Raw genomic sequence first — 22,790 nt, 5'->3', positions numbered from 1 at the left:
CCCCTGCCAGTGTGCGACCCCCATCCCCTCTCCTTCCTCACCAGCCAGCCTGTGACCCCCATCTCCTCTCCTTCCTCCCCACCCCCCAGCCAGTGTGTGGCTCCCCCTCCCCTGGCCCAGTGCCCCAGACTCACCCTTCTCTCCCGCAGGCTCGTGACGACATCCTGAATGGCTCCCACCCTGTCTCCTTCGACAAGGCCTGCGAGTTTGCTGGGTTCCAGTGTCAGATCCAGTTTGGACCCCACAATGAGCAGAAGCACAAGCCGGGCTTTCTGGAGTGAGTGTCCCAAGGAGCCCCACAGAGGCATCGCCCCCGTCCCCCAATGCAGCACTCGGCTCAGTGCTACTGTGAGGGCGGAGCCCCCGGCCTGCTCCCTGCCACGCCCCGTTCCAGGGAGCCCTCTCTCGGGTACTGGGGCTGCAGCCGTTCAGGCTCAGGGTACCTTTGCAGTGTGCAGGGGTCTGCTTCGGGGATGAGGGTCCTGACAGAGCCCTGAGCTGCAGGACCCTGGTTCCTCTCTCCAGCCTCTCCCATGTCCGCCATGCCCCAAGGACTCACTCCCTGCTCATGCCCTGCCTGGGGCTCCTGCGGGGGCTGATGTCAGGACTTGGCACTGGGGCTTGTCCCAGGCCCGTGCTGGGGGTCGGCGGGCCTGCGCCAGGCTCTGCTGGTAACAGCTGGTTCTGCTCTCCCTGCAGCCTGAAGGACTTCCTGCCCAAGGAGTACATCAAGCAGAAAGGCGAGCGCAAGATCTTCATGGTGAGTGTGCAGGGCAGGGGTAGAGCTGGGGCAGGCCGCTGCCTGGGCCTGGCCTGGGATCTGTTCACCTGGCCTGTGCACAGCCACGCCCTCACCTCTCCCAAGGCTGCAGGGCCCAGGCCCAGGAGAGGAGCCAGCAGCCTGGGGGGGCCACTCAGATGGGGCATGTGGAGCTTCGGTCATGTGATGTGCGGCTGTGGCTAGGAGGAAGGCCTGGTAGTTCCTGGGAGAGCCCGTAATGGGAGGAGGGGCGGGGGTACGCCCACCGGGAGGGGGCGGGGGATACACCGCAGGAGAGGCTGGGTAGTGGTTCAGGCTGGCGAGCTGTCGGGAGGTTCATGGAGGGCTGACGGAAGGCAGGGTTGGACAAGGGTGGTGTTTGGCAGGGCCGGGTGGGGCCCCGGTTGCTGGGAGGGCCGTGATGGGGTGGCCAGGAGTGGGGGGAGGAGAGGGGACGACAGGCAGGGGGCACCCTGGAAGGAGCCATGGCGTTGGGGTGATGGGCTCTGCTCTCTCAGGCTCACAAGAACTGCAGCAACATGAGTGAGATTGAGGCCAAAGTTCGCTACGTGAAACTCGCCCGCTCCCTGAAAACCTACGGAGTCTCCTTCTTCCTGGTCAAGGTGAGCCAGCGGCTCCCCACGCGCCCCGGCCTCCTGTCCCTGCCACCCCTCCAGCTATCGGTGTCCGGGCAACCCCCCATCATCCCTCCCCTCCCGCCTTCAGGGCTCCCCTCCCCTCCCCTCTGCTCAAGTCTTCTCTCCTTTCCTTCATCACTGGGCATCATCCAGCAGGGTGGGGCCCATGGGGCTATCCCCTTGCTGATGGGACATTGCCCTGCCGGTGGCTTGGCTTTGGGGCAGCTGTAACCCTTCCCTGTCCTGGTGCTAGGAGAAGATGAAGGGAAAGAACAAGCTGGTGCCGCGGCTGCTGGGGATCACCAAAGAGTGTGTGATGCGTGTGGACGAGAAAACCAAGGAGGTGATTCAGGAGTGGAACCTCACCAACATCAAACGCTGGGCTGCCTCGCCCAAGAGCTTCACCCTGGTAAGGGCCTGTCCCCCAGCACCCTCCAGCCTGTCCCCCTCCCCCCCCCCACTGCCTCCAGCCTGCCCCTCCAGACCACACAACCCTCTGGGGCTGGGGTGTCTCTCCCAAGGGATTTACCCTGGTAAGGGCCTGCCCCCAGCACCCTTCCCCACTGACTCTCCTGCTCCATCACTGCCTCCAGCCTGCCCACACCAGCCTCCTGTGCTAGGGAGCGTCTGCCAAGAGCTTCCCCTGGGGAAGACCTGGACTCTTGCCCCTCCCCAACACCTCTGGCCAAGCCGTGCCTCCCACACCTCTCCTTGCCTTCTGGGTCCCCTCCCCGCGAGGCACACGCGTTCCCTGGGGGCAGAGCAGTACCTTGGGCATGGAGCTAAGGTGCAAGCTGTGCAGGGCAGCAGGTGCCGGCTCCGGTGCTGCCCAGGGTCCTGTCGCTGTAGGATTTCGGGGATTACCAGGACGGGTACTACTCAGTGCAGACGACGGAGGGGGAGCAGATCGCCCAGCTTATCGCTGGCTACATTGACATCATCCTGAAAAAGGTGAGGGGTCGCGCGGGGGGTGGGGCTGTGCAGGGAGAGGGGGTCGCGCGGGGGGTGGGGCTGTGCAGGGAGAGTGGGTCGCGCGGGGGGTGGGGCTGTGCAGGGGAGGGGTGCGCGGGGGGTGGGGCTGTGCAGGGGAGGGGTGCACAGAGGGTGAGGTTGTGCAGGGAGAGGGGGTCACGCGGGGGGTGGGGCTGTGCAGGGGAGGGGTCGCGCGGGGCAGAGCGTGGCCAGCAGGGGGCAGTGCTGCCATGGGGGGGGCAGCTGTACAGGCTGTGCTGAACTACCAGGGAATGGCTCCCGTTCTGCCGCGTTTCTGCCAACGGGCTGGAAGGAGTCGCATTGCTGCAGGGAGCAAAGAGGGCAGGTAGGTGGGGGATGAGGCCGGCCCAGCCAGGGGGTAGCATGGAGGTGCCCGGTTTAGAGCTCAGGAGTCAGGAATAGCAGAGCTGTGGCTGTCTCTTCTCCCCTCCTCCTCCCGCGCCCGCCCGCCTGCCTGCCTGCCTGCCTGCCTGCTGCATGGGATCAAGCAGGGAGGGCAGCAGCTTCCCCTGCACCTACCCTCCCCCCTGCAGTCACAGGGGTGATCCCAGTATCTTCCTGGCCCCTCCTCAACCAGCCCCCGGCAGGGCTCTGCTCCTGGAGTAGCCCTGGGGGCACAGGAAGCCATGCTGGGCCTGTCCCAAGGCCGTGTCCCCGTACCCTCCTCTGGGGGACTCCCTTGGGGTGGACGCTGACTAATGGTGTCTCTCTCTCTCTCTCTCTCTCTCTGACCCACAGAAAAAGAGCAAAGACCACTTTGGGCTGGAGGGGGATGAAGAGTCCACCATGCTGGAAGACTCTGTGTCCCCAAAGAAGTATGGCTCTGGGCAACCGGCGGGGAGGGTTCCAGGGAAGGGGAGCTCAGTCCCTCGGTGGGCTGGGGGTTAGAGCACTAAACCGACAGATGTGTCGGCTGTTCGACAGTGAGTGTGAGCGGGGGACTGCATGGGAGGTAATAGAGTGGCTGGTACAGGACTCGAGTACCAAAGAGTTAAAGGAGGGTCATAGCTCCTGTCTGACTAATTTGACATCTTGTTTCAATGAGATTAAAAGCCTGCGTGGCAAAGGTGACTGTGTCGATGAGATGCCCTTAGACTCCCATAGGGCGTTTGTCTTGGTGCTGCAACACATTTTGATTTAAAAGAAACGAGAGCAATACAAAGTTAACATGGCTAACATTCAATGGACGAAAAACTGGCTGGTAGATCTCAAAATACAGAATCTTCATTGAGCAGGTGTGTTTCTAGTGGGTCTCACAGGGACCAGGGGTTTGCCTTATGCTAGTTCACATTTTTACCAATGACCTGCAACAAAACATAAAATCATCCCTGATAAAGTTTGCAGATGTCACAAAATGGGGGGAGCAGTAAATAACCTAGAGGAGAGGTCACTCATATGGAGCGATCCAGATCACTTGGTAACTGAGCACAAGCAAACAGCATGGGTTTTAATACAGCTAAATGTACATGTGTACTGTCACGGCCCCACGGGGTCAGTGCTACGGCCCCGGCTTTGGAACAGTCTCTAGGAGGAACCCGTCAACGGGCCAGACCCCTGAGGGTCTCACTCTTCCTCCAGGGTCAGCCATGCGGTTTCACCACCTCCTGAGACTGGGCCTCTGGGCCTGAAGCCCCTGCTCCACCCCGTGAGCTCTGCTCAGTGAGTCCCACTGAGACGGACCCTGATGGAGACTTGTCCACTCCTCAGGGATTAATGCACCTTGCCCAGCATCTGCAGTGACCCTCGCACAGCGTTCCCAGAACAGTCGGGTCTGTCAGTCACCTGGACACAGCACAGGGAGCCCTTAGGGTAGCCCAGAGAACTGACGGTTAGAGCATCGTCCAGTCTGGTCAGCCCAGAGCCCAGCCAGGCTGTAGGGAACCCATTTCTTTTGATCTCCTTTGTCAGACTCCAGGTGAGAGTCCCGGCTCCTGCCAGCTCTGATCCCTCATCTCATTCCTCCCCAGTCCCTTGTTCTCCAGCTGGGGAATGGTGCTCAGCCTCCCTGCTGAGAGGTGGGAAATCCTGATCCCCCTCGGGCTTTGGTTGCTCAGTGTCCATGTCTGAGCGATTGGATTTGCCATTGTCTTCTCAGATGCTGCATTGATGTGGGGACCGGGCCCAGACAGCTCGGCAACAACCACACGAGTCCTCAGCCTGTTCTGAGAGCAAACAGCCCTTTTCCACCCGCGGGGGAACAGTGCAGCACATGGGAAGCTGAGGCACAAACAGGACTCATAAAAATGTCACAGAATATTCCCACTTTGTCATATCTACATCTAGGAACAAAGACTGTAGGTCACACTCCTAAGATAGGGGACTGTGTCCTGGGAAGCAGGGACTCGGGGGTCTTGGTGGATAATTAGCTGAACAGGATCTTCCAGTGTGACACTGGGGCCAAAAGAGCTAATGCAACCCTGGGCTGCATAGCCAGGGAAATCTCCCCTGGGAGCAGTGCGGTTATTTTACCTCGGTATTTGGCACTAGCGCGACTGTGCTGGAATGCTGTGTTCCGTTCTGGTGTCCGCAATCCAAGGCAGATGTTGATAACCTGGAGAGTGTTTACAGAAGAGCCACAGAAATGATGTAAGGATTAGAAAACCTGCCCTATAGCGATCGACTCAGAGCTCAGTCTGCTTAGCTTAAAGAGAAGGTTAAGGGGTGACTTGATCCCAGGCTGTAAGTACCTGTGTGGGGAACATTCTTTGGGTGCTTGCTCATGTCGATTGCATTCTGGGTGCGCACCCACGTGCAGCGTTGTCAGAGATTTTTGCCTTAGCGGTATCCGTCGGATCAGCTGTGGCACCCCCTTGAGTGCCGCGCTCGCTCGTTCGCTGGTATATCAGGCGCTGCAGGCCCTCCGCCCTCTCATTCCTTCTTACCCATGGTTGGTTGTTAATGGCTCTTTACAACCCATTGTCTATCTTCTTTGTGTATGGTTTGTAGGTATTTAGTTAGCCATTAAGTTAAGTGCCAGGTTAGTTTGGTAGTTAGTCATGGCTGGAACTTTGCACCGGAGTGGGGCATCCGCCGCCTCTTGCCCCCACTTCGAAGCGTGCTTCTCATGCAGTAGGCCGATGCCGATCAGTGACCCCCCACAACAGCTGTTTGGGGGCGTCCCATAGAGAGGACAAGTGCAGGATCTGTAAGAACTTTCATCCTAGAACCCAGAAGGAGCGGGATATCTGCTTGAGGGCCCTCCTTGTGGAGGCTGTGCTTCGTCCTGCATCGGAGCCCTCCCGCTCGGACTCCACTCCTACCTTTGGCATCGGTGTGGAGCGCTCCGCCCGGCACTGTTTCCTCTCGCCCGTGCCTAAGAAGCAGCAAAAGAAGAAGAGCTCCCCAGCACCAGAGGGGAAGGGGGCTTCAGGCAAAGGGCCGATGTCAGGCCACATGCCCGCCCTTGAGCTTCATGGGGGTATAGCTGCTGTCCGACCCCCGAGCCCAGCCAGGGATCCACCTCTGACTCCCGGGAGTGGCAGGGGACCCCAGCGTCTCTTAGAGCCTTTGCTGCCCGAAGTGCCCATAGGCTAAAGAAGAAACAGACGGGCCGGCACCGCAGACGTTGCACCAGGCGCTGGACTCGGCTAAGACCCCAACATCCAAGGACAAACCAGTCCTGGGACTACCCTATAGGGCAGTGGAGTATTCTCAGAACCCACTGCAGGTGTAGATCCCCATCGCCCCACCTAGAGCCCCGGCACCATGACCTCGGTCTCCAGTCATAAGACCCAGGTCCCTGACCCCATACTCTCCCCCTACCAGGCTTGGGACATCGGCGTCGAGGCACTGGTCCCTATACCCTCGGTAACGGCAAGCTTCCTGCCAGAGATCGCCATGGCGCAGGTCAACATCACCTAGACGTTCTCCCAGCCGTCGGTCCCCACCGGGGCAGGATTGCTCCAGTTCATGGCACTGGTCTCTGCCTCCCCGGTACCGCTTGTCGAGCAGGCACGGATCCTTGCCCTCTTCTCACCGGTCACCGACGAGGATCAGTTGGCAGACTCAGGCCTCCACGGCTCTGCCCTGGGCACCGGAGGAGCAGTGGTCTGAGTCGGAGCAGGAGTTCAGTCCCTTGCTGAGGAAGGGTGAATCAGCACCGACCCACGAGACTGGCACAGCATCCATGGCGGCAGCGTGGCAGCAGGGGCAGTGGCCCGCTCCGTGGCTGTACTGGAATCTGTGGGGCGTTCTCCCACCGTTCCTCCCTGGCCACCTCGGACAAACCGCCACAGCACCACAGTTGGAGCATGGTGCCGAATCCGACGCGGGGACAGCACAGCAGGCTCCAACACCTACGGGTAACCTGCCCCTCCCCTTGCGGTGTAGTCGTTGTCGTCGTCTCTGGACAAAGCGGCGACGGGCCCTTCCCAAACGGGCAGCCACCCCGACGAGTTCCAGGAGCACCAGGCCCTCCTTAAAAGGGTGGCTGCCAATCTGAACCTGGAAATTGAGGAGCTAGTGGAGGAGTTGGACAACCTCTTTTAATGTTATACCCTCCACCAACCTGGCCTGGATCGCGCTGCCCGTCCACCCAGGGGTCCTTCAGAGTGCAAAGTCGTCGTGGCTGACCCCCTCTTCCATTCTACGTACCACGCCCCTGCAAAGGGATTCGAATATCTCTACACGCCTCCTCCAGCAGGGTCGTTGATTGTGTCCGCTGTCAATGAGAGGGACAGGCAGGGCCAAGTGAGTGGCACACCGGAAAAACAAAGACTCCAAGAGACTGGACTTGTTTGGCAGGAAAATTTATTCAATGGCCAATCTCCAATTTTGGGTGTCTAACTCCTGGCCCTGTTAGGCAGGTACAATTTTAATCCGTGGGACTCCATCAGCAAGTTCAAGGAGGCCTCCCACAGGACCGAGCCCAGGAGTTCGCCGCCTTGGTGGACGAGGGCAAAACAGTAGTGAGAGGTGCCCTCCAGATGGCCTGGGACGCGACAGACTCGGTGGCCAGGGTTGGCGCTTCTGCGGTAGTGATGAGGCGCGGCTCCAGGTTACAGTCCTCCGGGTTATCCCGGGAGATGCAGGTCACCATTCAGGACCTCCCATTTGAGGGGGCTGGGCTCTTCTTCGAGCTCATGGACAGACTGCTCCATGGCCTTAAAGACTCCTGGGCCACCCTCCGCTCCTTGGGCCTGCACACTCCTCCCCAGGCCAGGAAGCCGTTCTGTCCTCCGCCTCCTCCACTCCTGCAGTCTAGGTCTTGGGGGACTCCACGGCTGAGCACCTACAGGAGAAAAGCCAGAGACAAGGGGTCTAAGCGGCAACACCTGTCATCTTCCCGTTCATCTTCCCAGCCTGGCCCTTCCAGAGGCCTAGGAAGCCAGGAACAGGCATTTTGAGGATGCGCTCGAGGACAGCGCCCCAGTCACATCCCAGGAGCCACCCTCCCACTCTTTCCTCAACTGTCTGCGCCCTTTCTGGGCGGCCTGGTTGCGACTGTTGGGTACTCGACATAATATCGTCAGGTTACACGCTGCAGTGCATTGATGAAAGGTTGTCCAGTGTCTGCTCAAAGAATTTTTTCTTGGATTACTGCTTGAATTTGCTGCTGCTACGATCAGGCGAAGGTACCCCGTCTAGCGATTGTAACCACCCATTTAACCAGGGTACAGGCCTCGTGGGCAGCTTTCCTAGCCCAAGTGCCAATCCAGGACATCTGTAGGGTGGCCACCTGGTCGTCCATCCACACATTCACGTCCCATTGCGCGCTTACCCAGCAGGCCCGGGACGATGCTGGCTTCAGTAGAGCAGTGTGGCAAGCCGCTAGCTGTGAGCTCCAAGCCCACCTCCGAGGATACTTCTTGAGTCACCTAGAATGGAATCGACATGAGCACGTACGCGAAGGAAAAACGGTTACCGACCTTTCGTAACTGTTGTTCTCCGAGATGTGTTGCTCATGTCCATTCCATGACCCGCCCTCCTGCCCCTCTGTTGGAGTCGCCGGTAAGAAGGAACTGAGAGGGCACAGAGCCGGCGGCGCCTGATATACCAACACATGGGCACGGCACTCCGGTGGGCACCTCAGCCAGCCCTACGGATACCGCTAAGGTAGAAATGTCCGACGTCCGCACACACCTAAAATGCAGTGGGCATGAGCAACACATCTCAAAGAACACCAGTTACGGAAAGGTAGGTAACCGCTTTTGTAACAGTGGCTCTTCAGTCTAGCAGAGGAAGGTGTAACTCAATCCAGTGGCTGGGAGTTGAAGCCAGATGCATTCAGAGTAAAACGAAGGGGTAAAGTTTGATGGAAGGTCATTAGCTATTGGAGCCATCTACAGAGGGTCGCGCTGGGCTCTCCATCCCTGACAATACTGAAAGCGATGGGATGTTTTTCTGAAAGACCTGCTCTAGCTCGAGGGTGAGTCCTGCTGAGTGCCGTGGCCCTTTTGGGCCTTGGAATCCTTGAACCCCTGAGAGCTGAGCTGTAGCCGGTGGTGCTGATTCTCTTGCAGGTCGACTGTTCTGCAGCAGCAGTTTAACCGCGTGGGCAAGGTGGAGCACGGCTCAGTAGCCCTGCCAGCCATCATGCGCTCAGGGGCCGGCGGGCCAGAGAACTTCCAGGTTGGCACAATGCCACAGGCGCAACAGCAGATCACCAGTGGCCAGATGCACCGAGGGCACATGCCCCCCCTGGTAAGAGCTGCTTCTGCCGCAGACAGCCGGCTCTGCCCGCCTTTGGCTGAGTCGTGGGGAACGTGTGGGGATGGGCCGTTCTCCCCTGGGCTGGGTGTCCGTCACACTGAGTTAATTGGCACGCTGCCCTTGTGCGTTCTCACAGACTACTTTCCCATCTCTCTCTGCGCTGCCCCATTCCCTCCGAGCCACTCTTGGATCCCCCTGTCCATGGTGACTTGGGTCCTCCTTTCAGCCTGAGCTCCCGGCAGCTGTGCACCACTTCCAGCTCAGCGTTGCCAGCCGCTTGTTGGCACCTGTGGCGTCTGGCCCTGCCCAGGCCGGCGGCCCCTGCAGCGGTATGTGCGGCAAGGGACTTTTCCAGCCTCACCCCACTTGTGCTCCGGGTGGGGCAGCATTTTCCTCCCCCCCCATTCCCCCCAGCCGGGGCCTTGCTCAGCTGGTGTTGTGCTCATGGAGGGCGGGGTGGGTGAGGCAGGGGACAGACTTGCCAACACCGGCCTCGTGCATCTCCTTTGGCCCAAGATGTGGCTTGCCCTGAGCTGCCTGTGCTCCCAGACGTTGCCCTCCGGGCAGGTGTCAAACATAGCTCCAGATCTTTCCTTGTTAGGTCTGTCCAGTTAGGGGCCCTGGCTCTGAGCTTTGCCCAGGGCTTGGCGAGAGGTGCTGGCCTTGTCTGGGAAGGCCTCATTGGGCTCCCAGTTGGACCCCAGGGCAACCTGTAGGCACCTTGCATTGGTCAGCCCAGCTGGGGGGCTCTGGGCAGGCTGTGTTCCCTCCCCATCGCTGTGGAGTGGCTGTCATGCCGTGCATTGGATGCAGTTCTGGCTGTGTCCTCTCTGCAGAAACACCTGCCCAAAGCCTCAGCATCGGCAACCACTTTCCTGCCCCTCTGCATGGGTCAGCATAGCCCCCACCTAGTGCTGGGCGGGGCAGGGACCAGACCGGGCACTCAGCCCCTGCAGGGCCCTTAGCCCTGTTCCCCCTCGTGTGTTGCAGACCTCAGCCCAGCAGGCCCTGACTGGCACCATCAACTCCAGCATGCAGGCCGTGCACGCGGCGCAGGCCACCCTGGACGACTTCGAGACGCTGCCGCCCCTTGGGCAGGATGCCGTGAGTGTTCGAATGCCCCCTCCCTTCCCCAGCCTGGCGGGAGGCAGGGGGGGGAGGGGATGGAGTTGTTGGGGAGGACCTTGTTCTGGGAGGTTCTGTCCCCCAGGGATGAGGGGGCCAGGTCTCTGGGAGTGACTCCCGCCCTGAGGAGTTCTGTCCCATGAGGGGCAGGTCTAGGGGCCCCAGACCCCAAACATCAGAACGGCCAGACTGGGTCAGACCAATGGTCCATCCAGCCCAGTATCCTGTCTGCCGACAGTGGCCAATGCCAGGTGCCCCAGAGGGAACGAACAGAACAGGGAATCATCAAGTGATCCATCCCCTGTCGCCCATTCCCAGCTTCTGGCAAACAGAGGCTAGAGACACCATCCCTGCCCATCCTGGCTAATAGCCATTGATGGACCTGTCCTGCATGAACTGGGCTGGTTCTCTTTTGAGCTTAGGGAGGGGCTGAGGCGGCACCAGCTGCCCCGGGAGCGGGTCTTCTCCCCGCCCCCCCGGGCTCACAGCTGCCCCCTCCCCCCCACAGATGGGGCTGAGGGGTCCTGGGGCTGACTCTGCTCTCGCTCTTTCAGGCTTCCAAAGCCTGGCGCAAGAACAAGATGGACGAGTCGAAGCACGAGATCCATTCGCAGGTGGACGCCATCACTGCCGGCACTGCCTCCGTGGTGAACCTGACTGCAGGTGTGTCCTGGGGCTGGGCTGCAGGGGCGCCCTGCCCCACCTAGTGCTGGGACCTCTGCGACTGGTGTGACCCAAGATTGGACCCTGGGGTAGAGACTGTTGCCCCTTCCCCCAGCAAGGCCCAGTGCTGGCTGGACCCCGGACACTGCCCCCACGCAGCAGAAATCCTAGCCCCCTGCCCCTGCCCTGCTGCCAGTGCTCTCTGCCCCATGCCCCTCTTGGTCCCGACGAGCTGGGCTCCCCCTGCCTCGCCCCCACTCTGCGTTGCTGCTCTCCCTTTGAATGCGAGTGTATCACACAGTTCCCACCATGGCACCGGCCTCCCAGCCCAGCGCACCCCCAGGCCTGGGCTGTGCCCCCTGGGCTCCAGGACGGGCAGGGGAGTCGGGCCAGGCAGTCACTGGGCTGGGGCAGGCTTGGCACTTCCGTCTCCTTGGGCTTTGGGGGCTACTTGCTGCCCTTGCTGCTCCCACTACTCCTGTCTCCTCCCTGCGCAGGGGACCCGGCCGACACGGATTACACGGCCGTGGGCTGCGCCGTCACCACCATCTCCTCCAACCTGACCGAGATGTCCAAGGGCGTGAAGCTGCTGGCCGCGCTCATGGAGGATGAAGGGGGGAATGGGCGACAGCTCCTGCAGGCTGCCAAGAACCTGGCGAGCGCTGTCTCAGACCTGCTGAAAACGGCACAGCCAGCCAGTGTCGAGGTGAGCGTGGGGCAGGGGAGGAAAGAGGGACAGAGGGGGCGACGGGCCAGGGGAGCAGCGGGGAGGGGCTCCGAGGCCTGATCATGTGTTTGCCCTGGTTCCCTGCAGCCGCGACAGAACCTGCTGCAGGCGGCCGGCTCCGTGGGCCAGACAAGCGGGGAGCTGCTGCAGCAGATTGGAGAGAGCGACACGGATCCTCGGTTCCAGGTGAGCACAGCCCTGGTCAGGGGAGGGACGGGGTGGATGGACACTAATGGGAGCAGGTCCTTTTCCCAGGATTGTCCTGCGGGTCCCTTCTCCCAGCATGGAGGCTGGGGCAGGCGGTGTGGGCTGCCCCAGCCCGGGCCCTGTGGACAACTGCTGTGCCAGACACAGGGGGCAGGGCCACTCCTGCCCCCAGCCAGAGCCTCCACAGAGTAACGCTTCTTCTCTTGTGGATTCCCGTGCAGATCCCAGAGAGCCGCCACGCTCGGACCCTGCCCACCTCAGAGCCAAAGACGGTAAAGAGGGGGGAGTCCAGGGGCTCCCAGCCCTCCTCTCGGGAACACAATCAGCTGGGTTCTTTTGGGAAGGGAACTTGTCAAAATCTGCTTTTCCTGTACCTGAATCTCGGAAGTTCATGCACTCAGGTCACTCTGCTCCAGTGACCACTCACAGCTCTGCCCTGCGCCCCCAAATCCCTATCACTGTCCCCCCCCCAGTCCCCTCTGCTCCAGTGGACCCTCCCCACTTCCCCCAGCACTGGCTGTTCCTGAGCCAGCCAGAGTCCTCCTGCCCGGGCTCACGCCGGCATGGGGGCCGCACAGATGTGTAGTGCTCTTGGGGGCGCCCAGCCAGTGGGACTGGCTCAGAGCAGAGGGGAGATGGAGCTGAGGCAAGGGGAGGAGCTGAGAGGAAGGAGAGGGCTGCAGGAGTCCATGAAGGGACGCGCTAGAGAGAGGCAGCCAGTAGGGAGTAAGGGGCTGAGAGTGATGGGACCGGCCCGTCTGAGCCGCTCTTAGGACTTCCCTTCTAGGCCCTGAGGCTCTCATCTGTGCTGCAGGCCGAGGGGTTGGGTCAGGCGCAGTGACTGGCATGTAGCTGTTCAGACAGACACCAAGGGGAGCAGAGCCCGAGCCCCCACCCTGACCTCCGTCTGCCAGGCTCTGCCTCTCAGCAGCCAGACCCGAGTGTATCCACTTCCTGCCTCCCGCACTCTCCTTTCGGGGTCTGCAGACGGTTAATCTGGGTGTGATTGGGACTGGGAACTAATGAGCTTGGTGCATATCTTCTCCTGGCTTGTGATTGTGGCTGGAACTGGTGATGGGTCGGGGGAAAGCGGCCTCTGATTGCAGCAGATTGAGGAGCAAGGGAGGGAAGGCCGGCCGGGGCCGGAGCATCTGTAGCAGGGGCTCTTGGTGAGGGAGATGGACTGCCAGGGCAGTGTGCGGTGTGGTAGGGCTGGCCATGTGTACAAGGACAGGGCCTCGTGGCCCGTGCCTGCCGGCTGCCATGTGCCGCGTGCGGAGCGCTCTGGGGGAATGTGGCTTGTCAATTGCAGCGTGTTGTGTCGGTGGTTGTCTGTTGTGTGCTGTCAGAGCCGTGGTTCTGCTGAGGGGCAGGCTGCCTGCAGTGTGGCTGGTGGTGCCGGTCATGTGGCGACACTTGCTCAGAGCCTGTGGCGTGTGCGGTCTCAGTACTGGCTGTGGCCCGCAGCGGGCAGTGCCCGTTGTTGCCCGCAGGTGTTGCTGGCTCTGAGCCCTCCCCGGGGCTGGTTACATGAGACGGTCCTACGAGCTCCTGTTTCCCTGTTGAATATTTCACGAGGTTCTGGGTGGGCCTGCCAGCTGGCCTGCAGCTCCGTGCGCCGGGGCCTGCACTGACCCTTTGCCTCCCCCCAGGACATGCTCATGCAGCTGGCTAAGGCAGTGGCCAGCGCAGCCGCTGCGCTGGTCCTGAAAGCCAAGAATGTGGCCCAGAAGACAGAGGACTCGGCGCTGCAAACCCAGGTGATCGCGGCTGCCACGCAGTGCGCCCTCTCCACCTCCCAGCTGGTGGCCTGCACCAAGGTAAGAGCCGGCTCAGGAGCCAGGTGGCTGATCCCTCCCCTGCCCACACACCACCCCTGCTCTGCGCCCAGCACCCTCCGTTCAGCGCTGCAGAGCCGGCACAGGGCGAAAGGCGACAGCTCCATGCTCTGCAGGGCTGCTCAGAATGCCCAGCTGGGGCAGCCCAGGGGAGCTGCTCCCAGGGCCAGTTCCCGATGTCCGCCAGCTGCTCGCTCTAACTGGGCTGGGCCCTGGGTACCTCCAGCCCCTCCTGCTGCCCCGCTTTCATGGGAGGGAGGGGGACCTGGGGCTGATGCACTGAGCTCCTGCTCTGGCCCTGGGTTTGCAGGGCTGGCAGAGCTCCCTGCCCCGTGGCCTTTGTTGTGTCTGTAACTGTCCCGGGGCCCCAAGCCCTTACTGAATGAACCCCCTTGGGGCCGGGGGCATTAACCCTCTCTGCGCTGCAGTGCTGGACCCAGGGGGGCAGTATTAACCCTGTGTGTGCTGCAGTGCTGGCGGACGTGGGGCCGGGGTCAGTAACGGCGCTGGTGGTCTCCCCCTTCTCCTGCAGGTGGTGGCTCCCACAATCAGCTCCCCTGTGTGCCAGGAGCAGCTGATTGAGGCTGGCAAGCTGGTGGCGAAGTCAGCGGAAGGCTGTGTGGAGGCCTCCCAGGCAGCCACCAATGACGACCAGCTGCTGAAGCAGGTGGGGGTGGCAGCCACAGCAGTGACGCAGGCCCTGAACGACCTGCTGCAGCACATCAAACAGCACGCCACCGGCGGGCAGCCCATCGGGCGCTACGACCAGGCCACTGACACCATCCTCAACGTCACCGAGAATATCTTCAGCTCCATGGGCGACGCGGGTGAGGGGCGGGGGCCTGGAGAACCACAGGGCGGGGGGGTGGGGCTGGGGAGGGGCCATCACAGGGTAACAGCATCTTCTAGGGTGGTGGCCCGCATGGGCTGCTGGCATAGAGCCTGCTCCATGCTGTGATCTCACAAGGTGAAGGGTCCGTCTCTGCCAGGCCTGCACTGACCTTGCCATGGCCTAGGAGTGGGGTGCAGGGACATGAAGAGCTGCCAGTGAGGGTGCAGGTGGAGGGTGCCAGCTGGCCCTGCTGCGAGGGGTGCGGGGGGGGGGGGGCCGACTGACCCGGCCCCGGTCCCGGGGGGGGCGGGGGGGGGGTGCCAGCTGGCCCTGCTGCGAGGGGTGCGGGGGCGCCGACTGACCCTGCCACGGTCCCAGGACGGGGTGGAGGGCGCCGGCTGACCCCTCTGCAGTCTCATGTGGTGTGCAGGTGGGCGATGTCCAGGGCTCGCTGACAGGCAGCTCTTCCTTTGGTCCCCAGGGGAAATGGTGCGGCAGGCTCGTATTCTGGCTCAGGCAACCTCTGACCTTGTAAATGCCATCAAAGCTGACGCCGAGGGGGAGACGGACCTGGAGAACTCGCGCAAGCTGCTAAGTGCCGCCAAGATGCTGGCCGACGCCACAGCCAAGATGGTGGAGGCAGCGAAGGTCTGCAGCACTCCGGGCAAGGGGTGGGGGGGCAGGATTCGAGCTTCCTTTGGAAATCCAGTGTGGCTCCTGGTCTGTGCAGGGCAGGCAGCCCCGACCTGGTGCCAGGAGTAGCAGAGAGCAGAAGTGCGGCTCTCGGGCTGAGGGCAGGCATGGCGCGGCCTGGGGAGGGCAGGGCAGGCCCTGTCAGGCATTCAGCATACAGGGCAGAGGGGCGAGTACACCAGGACCTGTTCTGGGCAGGCCTGAGCCTGTAATGTCTGTGATTAGTCATTTAAAATTAAACTAAACTGAATGCTTCAAGGTTTGAGCTACAGACATTTGGGGGGCGGCTGTGAGAGACAGTGAGTGGTAAAGTTAAAAGCTGTTTTCTGTTAAGTAGGTAGGTAAGCAGGCAGGCCTCACGGTACAACCTTGTACTCCCATTTTAGCCCCTAAATGAGGAGAATGGGTAGAAGTTTTTTAAAATTGCTTTGATGGCAGATGGATGTGCCTAATCTAAAATTAGCATAATTAATTATAACTTCCTTTAATTAATTACCATTAAATTTACTTTTTACTATATTTGTTTTTGTTAATATAATTACAGTTTTTACCTTTTATTGCCTATTTAACGTTAAGCATTATTTTAATTAACATTTGCATAAATACCATATTAATAACTATTAATATACAGAGCATTTTTTTAAACTTTAAAACACTTGTAAAGAGCAATTCGAACTGAAACATGTTTGAACTTGTTCTTAACTTGCCTTTACATTGTCGCACTTCACTTTACTTCTGTTGTATTAGAGCTCACTTGACAAGGGTATTTTTAAGAAATAGATTTGTGGGCGTACTCACATGGCCGTATTTCATATGAACACATACAGGTGTATTCTCTTTGTAGGCTGTACCATGCCGGGGATCCCAAGGCTGTGAAACTGCAGCCCCCCGTTACCCTTAGGCAGGAGCTCATTCCTGTTTCTCAGTCCATGAGGTTCTCTGTGCCAGGCTCAGAGCACTGTTTCCATGCATCTCAATAGGCCTGTTGACTCTGAAACCTAATAATGGCATTTGAATAGCAGTGCCGTTACTTCTTTCACTACTGACCTCTTTAGGAGAAGCATCGTGCTCCTCTGGGGCTTGGATTGCAGACCCCTGCTCTTGTGCTGTAGTGAGCCGAGCGGGGGGACTCTGGTGCTAAGGGTGAGATACAGAGCTGCTGTCAGGGTGGGGGAGATTGCTGGGTGCAGTCTGGGAGGCATCTGACTTGAAAGGTTTTCCTGCTCTGCCCAGGGGGCTGCAGCCCACCCAGACAGCGAGGAGCAGCAGCAGCGGCTCCGGGAAGCGGCTGAGGGGCTCCGCATAGCGACCAATGCCGCAGCTCAGAATGCCATCAAGAAAAAGCTTGTGCACAAGTTGGAGGTGAGCTGCCTGGGGCGGGGAGGGGAGGGAGCTGTGGCAGAAGGGTCAGGTGACGAACGAGCCTGTAAGTGGGGTGGGGTGTTTCTGTGTGGAAGGATCAGGAGGTCGAGGGGCTGACAAAGGGGCAGGGACTTCTGGCATCCGGGAGCTCCCAGCTTTCGGGAGCACAGTCTCACCTTCTCTCGACACATGTTGTACTTAAAGTACTGCACAGGATCTTTTCAGGGGGAATAAGGCAAAACGCCACATTTATTAGTAATACATGTATTCATTAACACTGTATTATATGCATATAATATATTACACTTACACTCACACACACACACAAACACACTCCGTTTTGTTGTTACCAATTAGTTGCTCCCCTTAACTTCACTGGCCAGGTGAGTTAGATGGGGGAGGGGGTGGAGCCGGGCTTCTGCCGATCCGGATCGATGCTCCCATGTTGACAAGACGAGACCCGGGGTCCTCTGCAAGACACCTCACTTTTATAGCAGCTTTCCTCTTATGCAAATCTATACCAGATTCAAACTCTGTGTCTGTGTCCATTGGTCCTTTGTGCTGCTTTCTTTTGAGTGTTGTCCCAATACTGCGAAGAGGGTGTTTCCAAAAGAAGGTGCTTGCTTCTAACCCCCGAGGCCCTCGGTATGTCTGCTTGTCTTTAATGAGCCCACTTGACACGTTTTATTGTTCTTGGGTCTGGCTTCCAGCCCCTTTCCAACAGTTGAGGCTGTCTGGAGGTGCTGCCTTCCATGCCTTGTTCATCCACACCTCATTTATTCAACAGGGCAATTGATTAAGAGTGGGGTGGGGGGGGAGAGCTCTTGTTCTACTGCTAGCAAAAAGAAATTTTTCTTCTATCTTATTCTATCCTTAGGGGCTATAATATTATACCAAGGGCAATGCAAAGTTTCTAAATGAGGCTTTGATACAAATTCCCATGAAAACAGAGGTCACACGTGGGTAGACCCACCACAAGGTTATATAAAGAGGCACAATGTAAAGTCATATAAAAATTATCAGAGATTGATCTACACACACCCCACAGAGAAACCCCTCCTGCCCCACCCCACACTGGGATGGGTTCTCGGCTCCCTGCCCAGAGGGCCTGGGGTGGCTCTGTGAATAGGCTGCTCTGCCGGTGCCTGCGTCTCACCCACAGCTGGCTGGGGTGTGGTGTCCCCAGAGTGCAGGGTCTGTGCTGGCCAGGCCCCCAGAGCTGCGCAGTGCGGTTCCTGCTCCCCAGTGTCAGGCGAGAGCCCCAGGGGCAGAGGGCCAGCTGCAGGAGGGAGCCCTGGGCTGGGGTTGCTGGGTGGGCTGCCCCCTTCCCTGTGCCCTGCAGCCTGGGCATCAGGCAGCTCTGACGGACCTGCTGCTTCCTCCCTGCCAGCACACAGCCAAGCAGGCTGCAGCCTCTGCCACGCAGACCATCGCCGCCGCGCAGCATGCCGCCGCCTCCAACAAGAACCCAGCTGCACAGCAGCAGCTGGTGCAGAGCTGCAAGGTAAGGAGCAGGGTGTTCCCGATCCCCCTGGCCGCCCCGTCCCAGCAGTCGCAGTGCAGGGTCACCCCACCGAGCCCTTCCCCTGCCTGCTGCTCTGCCCCCGCCAGACATTGGCGCACACTGAGCCCGTGCTCCACCTGGCGTCAGAGCTGGGCACAGGAGAAGCCCCGGGGGGATGGGGAGCTGCAGTGCCCCATGGAAAGCATTTCACTGCCGACTGTGGGAGGGAGCATGCGGTGCCAGGATCTTAGTCCTGCGGCCCAGGCCTGGGGGGCTGTTTAGGGGTCCCAGAGTGGCTTCTCCCACGTGGGGGTGGGTGGGAGTGGCCTCTCCCAATGTGGGCAGGGATCCCTACTCTGAGTGACCTTTCCCAGGTTGGCAGGGGGGAAGGGAGCAGCCTCTCCCAGTTTGGAGGGATTGGGGGGGTACCTGCTCTTGGTGTGCCCCCTCTCAGGGTGGGAGGAACTTCTCCAGGGTTGTGGGGGGTATCCCTGCTCTCAGAATGGCTTCTCCCAGGTTGGCAGGGACGGGGGCGGACCCTGCTCTCAGAGCACCCTCTTGCTGGTTGGCTGGGGGGCATTATTAGATAACCAAAAAGCCACAATTCCGTAAACATGAAATAAGACAGCTTGGGTTAAAAGGCTGTCCTGGTTAAGGGGGCAATGAAGGCAGCAACTAGAAATAATATGTATATATTAACAACTGGAAGAAAAGAGAAGTAGATAGCAATCAGTATAAATAGGAAGTTGTAAAGTGCACAACATTGATAAGGGAAGCTAAAGAAAGGGAGAAATCCATGGGTGGCAGGGCTGACAGTAAGAAAGATTTTTCATGTATCGGAAGCAAAATAAAGCCTAGCAGTGGCATAGTCCCGTTAGTAAATGGAGATGGTGAAACAGTGAATGATGCAGAAGAGGGAGACATTCTGTATCTGGTAAGAAGCAGGCCAATTCACTTATATCACACGAGGATGAGGAAGTACTTTCCAATCCTTTAATAACTAAGGAGGATGTTCGACGACATCCACTAGGGACGAACCTGTTGAAATCCGCAGGCTCAGATAACGTGCACCCAAGCGTCCTAGAAGGAGATCTCTGACCTTGCTGATTTGATTTGTAATAAACTTTGGAATACTGGGGAAATTTCAGAGCTCTAGTCAAGTGGGATGACCGGGTAGCTATTAGCTGGTTAGTCTGACCTCAGTCCTGGGCAAAATGGTGGAAAAGTGATAAGGGAGTCAACTGATAAAGAATTGAATGGCAGGAACATAATTAACGTTAGCTAGCTTGGGTTTGTGGAGAACAGGTCTTGTCAAACAAACCCAATTTCATTGTTTGTTGGGATTACAAGTGTGATTGAGAGAGGTAACTGTGTAGATGTAATATACTGAGACTTCTGTAAGGGTCTGACTTTGTACCACATGACATTCTGATTAAAAATTAGCCCTGTTGTATCAGTAAAGTACATGTTAAATGGACTAAGGTCTGGCTAATGGGTGGATTTCAAGGAGTAGTTGTCAATGGTGAACGCTCATTGAATGGGGGAGTTTCTGGTGGGGTTCTGTGGGGATCAGTTCTAGGCCCAACACTATTGGATATTTTTATTAATGATCTGTCAGTAAATATAAAATCACTGCTGATAAAATTTGCAGATGACGCAGGTTGACGGAGCGGTAAATAATGAGGAGGACGGGGCAGCCATACAGAGTGATCTGAGTCACTTCATAAGCTGGGCCCACTCAAACAAAATGTGTTTTAATGCAGTCAAATGCCAAGTTCTCCATCCAGGAGCAAGGAGTGCAGCCATGCCTCCGAGAGCTAGGGGCTGTACCCTGGAAACCAGTGGCTCTGCGAAGGATTTTGGTGTCCCAGTGGACAATTGCCCATGAGCTCCCAGTGCCATGCGGTGGCACAAAGGGCTAATGTGATCCTGGGATGTATAAACAGGGGAGCAGGGAGATGAATTTACCGCTGTGTGTGGTGCTGGTGTGACTAACTCCGTATCCTGGGACCAGTTAGAGACTCAGAGCTCAGTCTGCTGAAAGGTCACGGGGTGACTTGCTTGCAGTGTGTAACTACCTTCCCCAGGGAGAAAAGGCTCCTAGCGGAGACAGGCAGAGCATGAACCACTAGCTGGCAGCTGAAGCCAGACACACTCAGATTAGAAATAAGGCCCAAATGTTTAACAGCGAGGGTGACTGACCCTGGGAGAAACTCCCACAGTGGGCAGTGCTGGATTCTCTGTGTCTTGATCCAGCCTGGCTGCCTTTCCCGGAAGCTGTTTCAGTCACACACAAGTTCTGGGGCTCCGGGCGGGGGCCAGGGTGGCATTCAAGGGCCTGTGCCACGCAGCAGGTCAGACTAGGGGATCTGCTGGTCCCTTCCTGGCCTTCAGCTCTGAGTCCCTGCTCTTGGAGTGGCCTCTCCTGGCTGGGGAAGGGCATGGGAATCCGACTCTGCTCTCTGCACAGTCTGTCCCAGCTCTGCACCAGTTCACCCTTCTGTATGGCCTGTCCTGAGCAGGAGCTCAGGGAGCCCAGCTCTGCCCCAGGCCTGTCGTAGGGCCCGCTCCCTGACCGTGCAGTGCGTTTCACTCACGCTGCCCACTCTGGGCTCTCCACTGACTCACTCTCCTGTCTGGTTGCAGGTGGTGGCGGATCAGATCCCGATGCTGGTACAGGGCGTGCGAGGAAGCCAGTCCCAGCCAGATAGCCCCAGCGCTCAGCTCGCGCTCATCGCAGCCAGCCAGAACTTCCTGCAGGTACCAGCCAGGCTCCCCCCTGCAGCTGGCATGGGGACCTGTGCCCTGGCACTCCCCTCACCTCGTCTCTGGTGCAGGCTGGCCTCACCCTCTGCTGGTGGCAAGCTGAGTGGCTTTGTCTGCTTAGGACATGTGGATTCCGTCCCCTGGGTTTGGGATCTCCCTGCCTGCCCCTCCAGAGTGCAGGGGCTCTGCTGGGCATGGGATGGGAGGTGCTGCCTCCTGTCCTGTCCTGTTCTCATGGCTTATCCTTTCCACCCCACAGCCTGGTGGGAAGATGGTTGCTGCAGCCAAAGCCACTGTCCCCACCATCGCGGACCAGGCCTCTGCCATGCAGCTCAGCCAGTGTGCCAAGAATCTGGCCGCAGCCCTGGCCGAGCTCCGGACAGCTGCCCAGAAGGTAAGTGGCTCCGCCCTGGCCTGCCCCGGAGGGCACTAGCCGAGAAAGGAGAGTAGAGCTGCCAGGAGCGGGGTTTGCTGCCCATGTCACTCAGTCCCTTTCTCCTGCTGCAGGCTCAGGAGACCTGTGGGCCCCTGGAGATAGACACGGCGCTCAGCATGGTGCAGAGCTTGGAACGAGACCTGCAGGAAGCCAAGGCTGCTGCCAGAGACGGAAAGCTCAAGCCCCTGCCGGGGGAGACGGTAAGGGCCCCGGGATGTGGATGGGTGTGTAGGTGGCCAGGCAGGAGGAGGGACAGCAGGTGGGCTGTGAGATGGTGGTGAGATTGATGGGCAGTTGCGGTGAGGAGGGGGGGTAGGAGGGTGGGTGTGTGGGGGTTGGCGTAAGGAGTGGGGGTAAGGGGCTGGGGTGAGGAGTAGGAGGGGGTGTCCTGTGGGGTGATGGGTGAACCCTCTCTGGTTGCCCCCAGATGGAGAAGTGCGCCCAGGACCTGGGGAACAGCACGAAGGCCGTCAGCTCCGCCATCGCCCAGCTGCTGGGGGAGGTGGCCCAGGGCAACGAGAACTATACAGGTACCAGGGCAGAGCCCTCCAAGCCTGGGGGCAGGGGACCAGGCCCAGGCCTGCCTTGTGTTCGTGGCCCTGTACAGCCCTGCCCCAGTGATGGGAGCTGTGCACATGTGCCCTCGATGGCTCACGTTGGGGGTGACAGCCTGTCGTATCAGCGTAGGGTGACAGCAGGAAGGTAAATGTGATGGCTGTGACCAGTGTTTGTGGGCAGGAATACTGTACCATCCAGCCCCCCGGATGGGGGAGGCAGGGGAAAGGGGCCGGCCCTGTGGGCCCGGATGGAAGACATGGGGAAGGGAGGGAGAGCTGGCCCCGTGGTCGGGAAATGGGAAGGCTTGTCCAGCTCTGGGCCGCCTAGGGCAGGGGCCGATCCTTGCCTGCACAAGGGATGTCTGAGCAGGGGAGGGGTCCCCTGGTGGCTGTGGGTCAGGGAGGCTCTCTGCACGCTGGGTCAATGCCTCGCGTCTCTCCCAGGGATCGCTGCCCGGGATGTGGCCCAGGCCCTGCGCTCGCTCAGCCAGGCTGCCCGCGGCGTCGCAGCCAACACGTCCGACCCCCAAGTGCAGAGTGCCATGCTGGAGTGCGCTGGCGACGTCATGGATAAAGCCGGAAACCTCATCGAGGAGGCGCGCAAGGGCGTGGGCAAGCCGGGCGACCCCGAGAGCCAGCAGCGCCTGGCCCAGGTGAGTGCGGGGCCCCCAGCCCGGACCCCAGCATCCCCCCCCAGCCCGCCCACCCCGAGAGCCAGCAGCGCCTGGCCCAGGTGAGTGCGGGGCCCCCAGCAGCCCCCAGCCCGGCCCCCAGCATCCCCCCCAGCCGGGCGACCCCGAGAGCCAGCAGCGCCTGGCCCAGGGGAGTGCAGGGCCCCCAGCAGCCCCCAGCCCGGCCCCCCCGAGAGCCCGCAGCGCCTGGCCCAGGGGAGTGCAGGGCTCCCAGCAGCCTCCTCCAGCCCCAATCCCCAGGCACTGTGGGCTTGAGGGTTTCCCTGGCCCCAGCAGTGGGGCTGAGGGAAGGTGCCCACCACTCACCCTCGAGGGACAGGTCTGCGGAGAAGGGGGTACAAGGGAG

At 59.6% G+C, this 22,790-nt stretch overlaps 1 protein-coding gene across 6 annotated transcripts in view; it reads left to right on the top strand.

Annotated features, from left to right (window-relative positions):
• TLN1 (talin 1) overlaps window positions 1-22,790 on the top strand; it is a 128,992-nt gene that overhangs the window by 67,392 nt on the left and 38,810 nt on the right. For 4 of the 6 annotated variants that reach the window (XM_034788117.1, XM_034788118.1, XM_034788116.1 and 1 more), the window contains 22 exons: window positions 150-277; window positions 700-760; window positions 1,279-1,383; window positions 1,652-1,807; window positions 2,248-2,349; window positions 3,130-3,206; window positions 8,853-9,033; window positions 10,033-10,146; window positions 10,722-10,830; window positions 11,328-11,536; window positions 11,645-11,743; window positions 11,986-12,036; window positions 13,417-13,584; window positions 14,135-14,429; window positions 14,916-15,082; window positions 16,361-16,489; window positions 17,880-17,993; window positions 20,640-20,753; window positions 21,019-21,153; window positions 21,267-21,395; window positions 21,623-21,725; window positions 22,197-22,405. In XM_034788117.1, coding sequence (XP_034644008.1) covers window positions 150-277; window positions 700-760; window positions 1,279-1,383; window positions 1,652-1,807; window positions 2,248-2,349; window positions 3,130-3,206; window positions 8,853-9,033; window positions 10,033-10,146; window positions 10,722-10,830; window positions 11,328-11,536; window positions 11,645-11,743; window positions 11,986-12,036; window positions 13,417-13,584; window positions 14,135-14,429; window positions 14,916-15,082; window positions 16,361-16,489; window positions 17,880-17,993; window positions 20,640-20,753; window positions 21,019-21,153; window positions 21,267-21,395; window positions 21,623-21,725; window positions 22,197-22,405 — 2,955 coding nt within the window. The remainder of the gene's footprint in view (window positions 1-149; window positions 278-699; window positions 761-1,278; window positions 1,384-1,651; window positions 1,808-2,247; window positions 2,350-3,129; window positions 3,207-8,852; window positions 9,034-10,032; window positions 10,147-10,721; window positions 10,831-11,327; window positions 11,537-11,644; window positions 11,744-11,985; window positions 12,037-13,416; window positions 13,585-14,134; window positions 14,430-14,915; window positions 15,083-16,360; window positions 16,490-17,879; window positions 17,994-20,639; window positions 20,754-21,018; window positions 21,154-21,266; window positions 21,396-21,622; window positions 21,726-22,196; window positions 22,406-22,790) is intronic. The other 2 variants (XM_034788119.1, XM_034788120.1) reach the window with 1 other exon arrangement.

The sequence above is a fragment of the Trachemys scripta genome, chromosome 13 (genome assembly GCF_013100865.1).
Source record: "Trachemys scripta elegans isolate TJP31775 chromosome 13, CAS_Tse_1.0, whole genome shotgun sequence".
Lineage (NCBI taxonomy): Eukaryota > Metazoa > Chordata > Testudines > Emydidae > Trachemys > Trachemys scripta.
Note: the sequence above shows the minus strand (reverse complement) of the source record. Positions and strands in the feature narration are given on the sequence as shown.